This window comes from Hyalella azteca, unplaced genomic scaffold (assembly GCF_000764305.2).
Source record: "Hyalella azteca isolate HAZT.00-mixed unplaced genomic scaffold, Hazt_2.0.2 contig3633, whole genome shotgun sequence".
NCBI lineage: Eukaryota > Metazoa > Arthropoda > Malacostraca > Amphipoda > Hyalellidae > Hyalella > Hyalella azteca.
The window spans coordinates 208016-221078 of record NW_025933876.1 but is presented as its reverse complement, the minus strand read 5'-3'; the positions used below and the strand labels follow the sequence as shown (position 1 = coordinate 221078).

At 38.0% G+C, this 13063-nt stretch overlaps 1 protein-coding gene across 1 annotated transcript; it reads right to left on the bottom strand.

Moving 5' to 3' along the window:
* Positions 1–959: 959 nt before the first annotated feature.
* On the bottom strand, positions 960–5131 carry LOC108678362. Its single transcript, XM_018166766.2, has 5 exons — positions 4803–5131; positions 4296–4402; positions 3983–4080; positions 2047–2148; positions 960–1870 (listed from the first exon to the last, which is right to left on the bottom strand). Exons 1-5 carry the CDS (start codon positions 4935–4937, stop codon positions 1326–1328), a joined length of 987 nt encoding a protein of 328 aa, XP_018022255.1. The 5' UTR covers positions 4938–5131; the 3' UTR covers positions 960–1325.
* Positions 5132–13063: the final 7932 nt, after the last annotated feature.

Here is a 13063-nt window from a genome sequence, read left to right as displayed (position 1 = left end):
GGAGCAGAAACCAACATAACTAAATTTAATACTACAGAAGTTTTTGACCCTCCTTCCGTTAGAACTTTAGAACAAAGAACGCTTCCCAGCTCCTGTTGCTGCCCTTATATCCACAGGAGTGAGCCGACCAGTTCAGTCTTGGCTTTTTATCACCTGGAACTGCAAACAAGTTCAAGAGGACCGGTTATACTATAGCCCACTCTTTTAATTCTTCGCGGTAAACTTTAACGAAATAACAGAAAGATCAAACATATTCGTCAACTTCATGGGTGTCATCCATCAAAACGAGCCAATCAGCATTGAATGACACTTTATTATCATAATAAATTTGTGAATAGACTCATTTCAGGGGTTCCAGAGCAAGTGAAATACTCAAATGCTTTATCTTCGGCTGTCTTTGGATCGCAACCACTCATTTTACATCACATCATCCGAGGCAATCATTGGATTATAATTTATTTCATCGCATTGATAGCTGTGTGACGGGACTCATGACAGTTTCAGGGTTCTCAGATTCGTAAGTGATGAAAATAACATACTTTCAATCGTGCGTTCCCAAGGTTCCGACCTGATGAAAACATGGCACTATAAATTCGGAAGTTTTAGTACATTTCACGTCGGATAGTATCTTGCACCATAGTCATTCTTGCAAAGTTTATCATGTCTTGCCTCCAAGTCTAAAATGTTTGAAGCGAATTATTGATAATCATTGTGGTTTGGTACCTTAAAATGGACACACTTCCTCCATTCAACTTTAAAACCGAATTTTCACTTCAGTATTTCTTCTAATGTGAGAAAGAAGAAGCTGCTGACTATGAAAGTCAGCAGCGCAATGAATAGCGGTAGCTTGCTCGTTTTCTCCTGAATCTGTCCCTTCGAAATCTCTTGGTACTATTTTCTATACGTTGAATCTTGGTCGTCATGCCCTAAAGCATAAAAGGAGTCGTAAAAAAATCCTGTTGAAAATTTCGTTTATTAAAACATCTTGCATGAAGAGCATATCAATGGAACCCAACTTTTAAAGGAAATTATTTTACGTTTGCTAAGTTAATCCTTTCCTTTGAATTGTTTTTTTTTTTTGTTTCCGTTTCTATGTTTGCTGGTCAATGTGATTGATTTTCTCCACCTATTCTACTATACTTCTACTGAGCTTTAATTTTCAAAAAGTTTGTATCCTAACGAACAATAAAAATGAGCAATTGATACACAATTATTTTTTTTATGAACACCGATGAGTGTGCTTTTCGGAAGTCCAAGTTACACATAAAAGAGTACTCACTCACGTAAAAACACAAAATACATTCCTCAAATTCGCACTGAATATATTAACCTTTGAAGAAAAAGTTGTATTGTCCCGAGTTCGGATTCCCGACCAATACGGGATTTTTCGCGCCATCCTGCTCATGGTTTCCGAAACTGGTTTGACTTTTAACAGCATATGGAACACTCACAAATTCTTGAGCCAGCATTGGACTGAATTGAGAATGAGGGAATGAACGTAGACCAAATTGTTCAAAATGGTAGGGGACTGAAGTGGAAAATTCAGGCTCGCTGTGGTAAAACGTGGCTGGTACAGGCGTTGGGAAGATAACACTTGTTATTATTCTCTTATAGAGAATAAGGCAGGAAATAGGATCTGTGAAAGAAATGCACGCCAGTTCAAAGATTGGAAAGCCAGCAAGTATAGTAAGGACTGCTAAAACTTTATCCTGTCTTGAACTTGCGGGAAGTTCACTTTCTGATCGAAATACGCCGTTAAATCCGACTTCCTGGATTGTGTTCGGTGTCACTCCAGCTGCCGAGTGCAAACTTAACACGGCAGTCACAGCTGAGCGGAGCAGCTCAGTGGAGATCAGAACGTGTCTTTGCTCTGAAAAACGTACCAAGAGACAAAGATATGTACCACATTTGAGAAAAATAATATTACGCTTAATAATTGAGAAGAATTAATCTGTTACTGTTGAGTTTATATACACATTATGTTGAAGATGATTCACTACAAAATGCACATTCAAAATTCATTACAAAATAGATATTACAACTCACTTCTGTGCAGAAGGCCCTCACTGATGCACGAGATCAAGTCAAGAACTCCCTGCTCGGCCTTTATAACGCTGAACGTTACAGCGCCCGATACACTGCCGAATGCTGTGAAGATAATTATTACTCATAAGACGCGTGAAATTTTGTTCCATTGTTTTGGGTTGTTTCTATTGTCATTTTGTAAGCACTTAATTAATGTGGTGTGAACCTGGGCAGGAAAAATTAAAATATGTGGCACAATTGTGCTGCTTGTACAGTTAAATTATGTGCTTCGTTCCAATATTGTCGCGTGATGATAAAAACTATTCTATTTATGTAATCGTTGTTCTATCTTCCCTAAACTCGGAGCAATTTTGTTTTTGTTTTGTTTATAGGGAAGTGCGTGTTGAGTGTGAATTATAGTACGTGAAGTTTGTGTGTGGGTATTAATGAAGGTTTATTATCATGCCAAATAATTAAACTTTTTTGAATTCATTTCCTCGTATTTTATTATCTGTCTGCGTTTCCATTTAAGCGCGCATTGAGTGTGGTATTCACATGAAGGCGATTGACTGCACTTTCTGTCACATCTTGAATTTCGGGTGCTATCCAAATTAAAATTTTCACTGTTCGTCGTAATTTAGGAGACAATGAGTTATTAGAAATTTTACTGATTAATGTTCCATTTAATTGAAATTATGTTCCGTTTTACTGTAACGGAGACCTTAGAGATTAAGTTAGATTAAGTGTCGATTTCGAGAGAAGTTTTGAGGCATTAAAGGCTCATCTTTGACTGGCTTATGTGATACGGAGGTGACTCAAATGGTGTTCTAGGCAACTGTATTGCCCGCAGTGACCAGAGTGCAATTCACTTCCTATCATCTTTTTGATTTAATGCATGCTATGGGCCCTTTATCAAGATTAATGCATGCCACGTTACTATTTGGTTTGACCCAACTTTAAGACGTCTCTGACGCATTAATTAAACTTGGCAGTATTGCCGGCTTTCGAGCCTATTAACTTTACGCCCTGTGGCGCTTTAACCCTATCAACTTAGTCACGTTGGGTCGACCAGCCATTTATTAATATGCTAACCTTTGCACTCAATTGCCCTTGCAAACACCTTTGTACCTCTAAAAGGCTTTCTAGCCACTTCTAATTGACCTCAGCGGTATTAAATTAGAAGGTTAGTCTCGAAATATATAATTTTAACTTTGCATAAATAGGTCAATTTATCTTGATCCTCATAATTATTAATTGCATACGATACAATAGCACTTGTTCCATCAATCTAATCTTGGTTTGTAACTGTTAATTTTACAGTATAACCTCCGGTATATTCTCGTACGTCTCATCTCTTTTGCCGTGTGCTCCATGCCTCAAGTGCAGCCAGCGCGACATTATTTCTGCTGTACACGTTGTTTCACTTGAGGTTAGACTGGGTGATGCGTTCACTGTCAAGTTTTGTACCGCTATATTGGAATTACTGAGCATAATTGATAAACTCATTTCTCAAGCTCCGGCATTTATTTAGCAAGGTCTCTTTTTCTACTTTCAGTTCCCTAATTTAACTGCATCCACTGCAGTTCCGTTATTCTACTTCGCTGGAGCCGAAGTTTACCCTTTGGAGTTTCAATACAATTGTTAGCCGTTATGTTTTTATAAATTCCACTCAGAGTTCAAAGAGTTTTATGTGAACAGTATAGGTAATTTTAATGTATTTTACTGAGCTTTGTCGGCTGATGAGAAGTGAATCTTCACTGTCTTTAGGTAAAATTGCTCTACCGCACAAGATCACTACGAAATTAAGTGAATCAAAATAAACTATTAAATATGCACCGACGAAAATTTCTGCATTAATGAACTCACAAAAGAACTATCATTCACGAAACAACACGAATGAACTAGCTTTCACTTCCATGAAGATCTCTCAAATAATTTGAATGTAATGCGCACTTACCTCCACTGGGGAGGGAGTGCAGCGTTATGGTGGCTGGGGCAGAGGCAGCGTGAGCCTGCGCGCGGTACTCTCCTGTGTGCTGAGCAGACCGCCCCATCCTACCAGCATCACAGTTTATTACGAAAGTAATCTACAGAAACACAGTAATTTTATGAACTTAACATATACTTTAATATAAAAGGAAGAAAACGTGATTCATTTCTTCCCCAAGTCACCGAAAAAAGTTGTTTACCGCACTTGATCGCTTCTGCTTATATTGTTTATTGTTGTTGATAAGATTTCGTTACTTTGAATCGACATCCCAGTTACTCACCAGTCAATATATCTATACAAGTAAGTGCCATCGGGAGAAAACTTCAATAGTTTGTCTAATGACCGACGACCCTCCGACAGCACCACCATGTAATCTTCGTCGGAGAGCTGATAGAGAAAATATAAACATTGAAAAAAAATGAGTTTGTTAACTCCCAACGAAAAGGTTATAGAGCACGATTGCAACGATTGCAAATTTTCATATAAATGGTGGAGTTGAAGCAGCAATCAAAATCATTTGTTACGATTAGAAGAAACATTTTTTCTACTTTTTAATTTGAAATAATATGGGATCGTTTAATTAACAGTAGTTATGTTTGCAAATTTGCATAAGTAAAATTAATTCAGACCTTCAGCTTTTAGTCAATCATAAATGGTAACTAGATATAATTTCCACCATTTTAACGATGAGTTTTCCAACAAATGCTGAAAGCAATTGTATCTGTTGTAATAATTTAGTTGAAAATATGCGGAGTTATGACATTCATAAATTGGCATTTTTACTCACCTTACTAATGTAGGAGTCGTTAAAATTCTCAGTCGTGCTGTGGGCACCGCAGAGCCTGATAGTGGGGCCCTGGGCGAGCCCTCCCAGCACGAGGCACAGCCCCGTCAATGCCCCAAACAACATATGCAGCTTCATGCTACTTCAATCCTTATTTATTGTTTAACTCGAATTATTTCGATTTTTATAATTAAATCTTATTTTCTTGCTGATGCGATTAAGTGAGAAATCTGCCAAAACCGATTTCTTTATTCAATGAAATCAAGCGTTCATTCAATGTAAAAAAGACTTAACTAGACATTCATTTAGCAAAGCCATTGGTAAAATTTAGACTGAAATAATAATAATAAGATATATTTTTTTAGAGTGATATAGAGTGATCCTGGTTGCCATTTTCGGTATAATCATAGAGGTGCGTATATACGTAGTGATGTTTGTACATATTTTATAATTTCCAACCTCAAATACCGAAACTTTATTTCACCTAAAATTTTATTATTGTATGCAGTGGTAAGCATTCTTCTATTACGAATTTTCATACTTATTATTTTATTATTATTAAGCATGGACAGCTGTCCATTCTTAAAGCCCCAGAATTGAATCAAACCAACTCTTGGCTTTAGTTCTATCATTTTCGCTTAAGTAATTGAACGATGGAAGATCTTTCCACAGCCTTTTTGGGACCCATGGGTTCATGTTTTCGGGATGGGGCCCCAGACGTATAAAACACAACACATACGCTATACCCAGCATTTAATTACACGAAATGCAACATTACTTCTGATTTCACTACAAAAATGAAATTTTCTGTTTGTTTTGTTCCTTACACAGGAAAAAATTTAATATGCATAAAATAATCAATCAAATAATTGATTAATTAATCAGTACAGTAAGTGGTTAATCAGTACGGAAAAAACACGCGTGAACAAATATGAGAAGAGCTCGTGGGTCGTTGTTATTCGATCTTCATCACCAGAACAAACTTGTTTCTTGTGCTCCAGCTGCTGCCTTTATACCTACAGAAGAGAACAAAAAAAGCTCCTCACCAACCTATTATTTGAGATACTTGGTTCAAGTTCAACCGAACCGGTTATGGGGTTATTGACTAGCCTAAAAAATCGACTCGTAGCATCCAACAGAAAGAAGCTGTGAAATTAAGCTCTGCTCCGAGCGAAATAAATAAATAGGGAACTGGTTAATGACTTGATATGTGGCCGCCGGCGTCCGTAGAATACGTAAGAATTCTGTGCAGGTATATTTTGTACAGGATCCAGTGTAAAATATACACAACAAATTTTCTAATCTCATTACTGAATATTATCAATTCCTCTTTCGTCCCGGGACCGTGTCTAGTATCTTTTTTGGAGTTGTAAATGATTAAACAATTTTATTTCGACAGTACAACGTGTTATGTAAGATGCTCAAGCAAAGTATGCACCGCACCTAAACAGACAAATAAATAGTTAGTTCGAGACGTTCAAATTAGCAACTATCGACCAATAAAATCAAAAGAAGCAACTTGAACATTCTTCGCACACGAGACCGAGAGTACCAATTACAAAACCAACTATTTGGTCTTCACTGATTAAGCAAGTTTGCCAAGATCTACTTTTTCAGAGTTTTGGTTCAGACAGACAGAATAAAGGCTTGGTCAATGACCTAAGGTTCTCAACAGGCTGGTCAATCAGTGTACTTCATTTACATTTGGAGTGCTCTCTGCTCTTGGTTCAAAGACCGGCCTCACGAGTTGCGCTATGGATGTACAGTTTTTTATTATTTTTCGTTGAAAAAATTATTACAAAGCGCCATGATTTTGATTTTGCTATCGACCCCTTTGTTTTTTCGCTCTTTAGAGAATGCAAAATATCCATTGTTAAATGAGTATGTAGAGTAAAGATTGAAGTAAAAGCTGCTCTAATATAATCCATCAGAAATTTAGATGGATTATATAGTGTTGTGAGTGATGAAGACTAATGCTGCCCCTCGTACAGTTATTTTAAATTTTCAAAGTGGATGAGGGAGTATCAGCAGAAAAACCTTTCATTTGAGTCACTTAATTGCTGGTGGTAATGATATTATTTATGAGGGTAAGTTTATTTGATAGCTATTGTTCCATCAATTTGTCAATAAGGTTTATGCCAATGCATCTAAACACAAGATTTAGGCATTCATCTTGGAACAAGAACGGTTGTCACTATAGTCATCCAACTCACCTAACATTTTGGGTTCATCTTGTTCTGGACTGGCTTATGAGACCCAACTGCATGATAGCTCATCTTCACCTATACTATTTCTGTTCCTGCAGTAGACGTTCCACCTTTCATTTAGTCACTTCCATATTGTTTGCTGCTAAAAGGAGCTTTTTCGTGAAAGTTGTTTTTCTTTGTTTTGGGTTACATGTCGCAAAAGACTTCTTCTTTTAAATAGGGGCGAGATGAAATGCTCGGTTTGAATAATTTTTCAAGATCTGATCTGATTATTTTCATTTTCTTGTTGAATATTTCAGATGTCGATAAAAGAAACGTTGTCCAAGTTTGAGAAATCGGAAATCAATTTATCCCCCGTAATTTCAATTTCATTACGAGGATTCAGAAACATGGTGAGCAAAGGGAAAGTATAATTAACCATAAAAAACTTTCTTATTGTCTAAAGCTGTACATAGGCTGAAACTCTTATAAAGTGAAACCATTAATCCAAAATTTAACAGTTTAACTTCTTTTGCAGAAAGATTTTTTACCCATGGAAGAAAATGTTGTATTGCCCCAAAAATGGGTTTTCTGCAGTTATGGGACTTTTAGCGAGCGCATTTTGCGCATGATTCTCAACGTAACTAGAATGTTGAGCAGAGTATAAAACACTTACAACTTCTGTAGCGAGTGAAGGGCTAAGATGAAAATGATTGGTTGAGGGATGCGCTACACCGGACTGCTGTACAACGTAATGCGGCAACGATAATGTGGGAACTGAGTGGGAAAATGATGGGTTGATGTAGTACAACAATGCTTGTGGCGATGCTGGGGAGCTAGTTGAACTTATAAAAAACGAAATACAAGTCTTTGGATCGATTCCGCCACCAAATAATGCGAGTCGGCACAAATAAGTAAGACTGAGTGCGGTTTTTAGTAGTTCCAAAATGAAATCCAAAATGCTCTATCTCGGACTCACTATAACTTCGCTTCCTGATCGCAAAACCTCACGGAGCCCATCATGCCTCATTGAGCGAACAGTGTCATGAAGATGAGAACGTGTCGGTGCTCTGTAAAAAAGTGCGAATAATTTGGTAACCTCTCTTGCTTATACATGTAGTATCTCTTCTCAAATTATTAAAATATTGCATAAAGGTATTTTCCTAGCCAATACGTTACTATAAATTCCATGTCAGTGGAAAATTTCTGAATAAATCTTCAGATTATAATAATCACTTGCTTGTGATAATCACTCACCGCGGTGCAGAAGGCTCTCACTGATGCAGGAGATCAATTCGAGAACTCCACGTTCGGCCTTCACTACGCTGAACGTTGCAGAGCCAGATCTGCCTCCGAATGCTGTGAAGATGTGCGAAACTAATAAATTATTTAAGATTATTAGTACATTTTAGCCCGGAGAAAATTTTTTATCCTGTTAAATCGCTGCCATTTTCACTCAACACATAAATGGAAGAACCGCCAAGAACTAAATGATAAATAACTTCCAGGGTTTGATCTTTTTACAAAATGATCTAAAGAGATCTAATAATATAAATGGCAATCAAAAACTTCTTCCTTTAGCTGGTATATCTAAAATTTATGCTCCATCGCCTCCTCCGAAAAAAAATGTTAGAAAGGATTAGCGGAAAAGACTAGACAGTGGCGGAATGTCTGTATCAAGTAAAGATTAAAGTGTGGTTTGTTGGTGCACTACCCAGTCAATCAGGTCTTGATCGATCGATGAAGATTAGGGCGGATCGATGAAGAAATTAATGCAGATTCTTGCTCGATCGACATGGGCAAACCTCCATTTGGAGTGGGCAACGGAGAGGGCAATGTCGCGGGGTGCAACGACGATTATTGAGGATTTTTCTATGCAGATTCGGCGAAGATCGTCGAAGTTTCTGCACCTGATAACTTGTTGAATCGAACAATCTGCACCGATCGATGTCGAATCTACACTAGCTGAAGTCGAATCTGCATTAATCGATGTCGAATCATCATTGATCTACGTCGAATCTACATTAATCTATGTCTAATCCATAAATTTTTTTTTCTCTCTCTACGAGATCATCGACACGTTATCGTTCACTATGACATGTCAGATTTTATGGTCTTTGCTGTCGAACATTTGCATCGTATATATCAATTACAATCTCACAAATTCAATTACTAATGATATAGAGAAGTTACAAGTAATTCACAGCTAAGTTCTCTTACCGGATAAACGTCGACTGCAGCTCCGAGATTCGAACGCGGGAAATTCGCGTCCAAGTTTATGCCTCAGCCCACTTGACCACCAAGACACCTTACCACAGCGAGCTCTATCAACTACATACTGTAACTACGAAACGAATGGCTTGCAATCGTCAGGTAAATAGAGGAATAGCCACATTTGTGGTGGAACTGTTTAAAGATTATTCATTTATATATATTTTAGAGGAATGAACGCAGTTTCTATTCAATCGATAAAACAATATTACTCGTATTGTAAAGGAGACAAGCACTATTTCTCTTGCCACTTTTTATTATTTTCGGGCAATCGAAATTTATTTCCAAGTAAGTTCTCTAGTTTATATAAATTTTGTATTGGAGCTGATTAATTTACATCGAAATTTATTTCTCAATTATTTATTCCCTCAAATCAGCCTCGTTGAAAAACTGATGCAAATTTGTCATGATTAATAGAACACGCTAGAGCAGCTGTAAGAAAATGTTTTGAATATGAACTTTGAAGAAGTTTATGATGGGATCTTTTTAAATAAAAATATTGTTAAGCTTTGAAGCAGTTTATTTATACGACTGTTAGTCGATAGCAGGAGATTTATATCGTGCATGTAAAAAACGTTTTCTTTACACTCACGTTAGAAAAAAAATTTTAAGGCATACTAATCTATATCTCCTGAACATTAGGTGGAGGTAACATTAAGGATTAAACGTTCCTCTTTGCGGAAGCGTTCAAACTTGGAAAGCTAGTAAAACACTTACGTATTTCAAAGTATTAAAATAATAACGTGGTATAATAATCGTAACTGACATCAGAACTCTACCCGACATAGCGCATTCTATCTATTGAACTAGATTGAACGCAATTTTGAATAAAATTTTAACTGGGTAATCATAAGTTAAAGTGCATATCAATTTCCGATCAATTATTCTATTAGATTGAATAGCCAACCGACATGTTTTCTCATGAATTTTTCGGTTTGCTCTGTAAAGTTGCCCACACTCAGATACTTCGATCTGCAACGATAAACCCACAGTCGATAGTTCGCCATGCATCTGCATAGATTATTCAAGGAAATTCGACTTCTAAATCTTCGAGTGGTCGGATCACCCGCGATATGCAGTAACCTACACTAATCGACATCGTTGCCCACATTGGTGATTGACAGGGTAATAAATTACTTAAGATTTGATTTCAATATAATTATGAACAGGGGTTTTAACCCTCTACCGCCTGGCATGAGTAACCGGAGCAATATTAGAATAGAATGGAAGTGTCGCTCTGGACCTTCGTGAAGGGCACACAGAAAAATATACACATAGAAAAAACTTACTTAACTAACTCGTAAACTTATAATGAATGTAGCTGAGTCATGGTCATTTCTCAAAGACACGGTTATGTCTGCAGTTGATGCGTGTGTACCTAAAATTAAGGTCGGTGGAGCAAAAAAAAAACTCAGTGGATGAACAGTATAGTTCTAGCTAAGCTGAAAACCAAGAAGGAAGCCTTCCAGCGTTATTTAAAGACTCGTAGCGATGCTGATTATAACCTATACTCAAGAGCTCGAATTCAAGCTAAAAAAATCTATCGCACCGCAGCAAAAACCTTCGAAAAAAATATTTCCATAAATGCAAAAAGAACCTGAAAGCAATTTTGTACGCTAGCTCGAAGTGCAAGACAAAGGACGGTATTTCTGATTTGTAAGTAGTTCAACGAAAGATATCCTCTGATGAGGGCGCAAGGCTAACGTTCTTAATCAGTTTTTTAGCAGCGTATTCACAGAAGAGGACTTGAATGGTATTCCAGCTATTGAGGAGCCCCCAGTTGGCTCTAAATTTAAACACTTTGAAATGCAAGGAGAGGTTCTCAAGCGCCTGATCGCTCTAAATCCAAACGTCAAACGTCATGTGGACCGGACGGCTTCCGCTTCAGATTACTCAGAGAGTTAGCAACTGTCCTAGCCGCCGGCCCTTGACGTAATTTTTCGAAAAACTTTAAACGAAGCGATCTTGCCGGCTGACTAGAAAGAAGCTCAAGTGACATCATTGTTCAAAAAATATGATAAAAGCAGCCAGGCAACTATCACCCTGTCAGTTTGAAAAGTGTCGTTTGCAAGATAATGGAATCTGTTGTGAGGGATCGATTGATCGATCGTTCAACTGTTAATAATCTCCTATCAGCGTGTCAGCATGGCTTTATTGCCGGTAGATCCTGCCCCACTAACCTCTTGTCGACTCTGAACGAATGGACCCGCCTGCTGGACGAAAGGGAGCCAGGGGATTCAGTGTACCTCGATTTTGCCAAGGCATTTGACAGTGTCCCACATGAGCTGCTGTTGCGTAAATTGAATTGAGAGTAATGTACTCAACTGGATCAGAGATTTTATAGTAGGGAGACGACAACGTGTCAGTATTAATAGGTCCGTATCAGACTGGGCTCCAGTGTGCAGCGGCGTGCCACAAGGAAGCGTTCTCGGGTCTGTGAATGCTGACGACACAAAAGCTTACAATACAGTGAAGGTTCAATGTGATCTTAACAGATTGTTTGCCTGCGCTGATAAGAGGCAGCTGCATTTTAACGCTGACAAATGCAAAGTAATCCACCTTGACAAGAATAATGAACAGCATGATTACAGTATGAGAAGACATGGTTGCAACGACAGAATGATGATGTCGAAGACGACAAAGAAAAAGATTTAGGAGTTTATGTCGACAATGAGTTGAAATTTTCTAATAATATGGAAACTTAAGTTAATAAAGCCAATAAAGGACTAGGACTGATCTGACTAGGACTAGAAACTGCGTTGCGACACATCCATGCGACAACATTTCTTCTCGCTTCGAGTCACCGACATGTGTAACAGCCTCCCTGATCATTGTTGACGTTCCGATTATGAGGTCTTCAAGAACTGACTAGACAGACCGCGCGCAGCGTGAGCCTGCGCGCGGTACTCTCCTGTGCGCTGAGCAGACAGCCCCGCCCTGCGGGCATTATACTTGTATCTCAAGTTTACTTTCACTTACAATGAAAGCAGTGAATTGTAAACCATATAAATTATTTCATGCAGTTCATGGATGAATATCGCTTAATGTTGTAATGTTAATTACAATACTTTCACACAAATCGCCCAGTGAATAGCTTTTCTCTCAGGACAAAATTAGATTATCAAAGATAATAATGCAAATCGCTCATTGATCGATATACGTATGGATGTAAGTTCCATTTGGAAAAAAACTTCAACTGCGTTCCGGATGACAGCTGACCATCCGACACCAACACCAGGTGATCGTCGTCATCAAGCTGTATGAGGAAATTTGCATGAAAAGTAATGATAAAAATTTTGGAATAACATTAACAAATTCAATTTTTACATAACAGATGCGTACTTTGATATGATTAAGCCCGTCAGTCGTTAGAACGGCTTCCAAATATTATTTGCACTAGCACACATGAACGCGATATAATGAACCAGATTTTTAGTCTTCTCTCATAAGACCATAAATTTGATGAAGACACAAAATCACCATAGCAATAAACAACTCAGTGTTAGTTGTCGCTGCGATCTCGTTTGTCGAGTGCAGGAAACATCGTAAAAGCATCGATATCGGCATTCAATGTGGGAAAATAAATAGTTGTAATAATACTCTATTTTCATGCCCAAAAGGCGCGTCCGATCAATTCAGAATAATATTAAAGAAGGAATATCAGATTTCGCAGTTAATAAAAACAGCGAAATTTTACTCACCTTACTAATGTAGGCGTCGTTGAAGTTCTCAGTCGTGTTGGGGGCACTGCAGGGCCCAATCGTGGGGCCCTGGGCGAGCCCCCCCCCCCAGTGCGAGGCACAACCC

Excerpts from the sequence above, each read along its gene's own strand:
- LOC108678362 (XM_018166766.2), bottom strand. The coding sequence starts at position 4,937 with ATGAAGCTGCATATGTTGTTTGGGGCATTGACGGGGCTGTGCCTCGTG. Across the intron at positions 4,403-4,802 it reads ACGACTCCTACATTAGTAAG|CTCTCCGACGAAGATTACAT; the intron begins GTGAGTAAAAAT and ends TTTCTCTATCAG. Across the intron at positions 4,081-4,295 it reads TTGTATAGATATATTGACTG|GATGGGGCGGTCTGCTCAGC; the intron begins GTGAGTAACTGG and ends TGATGCTGGTAG.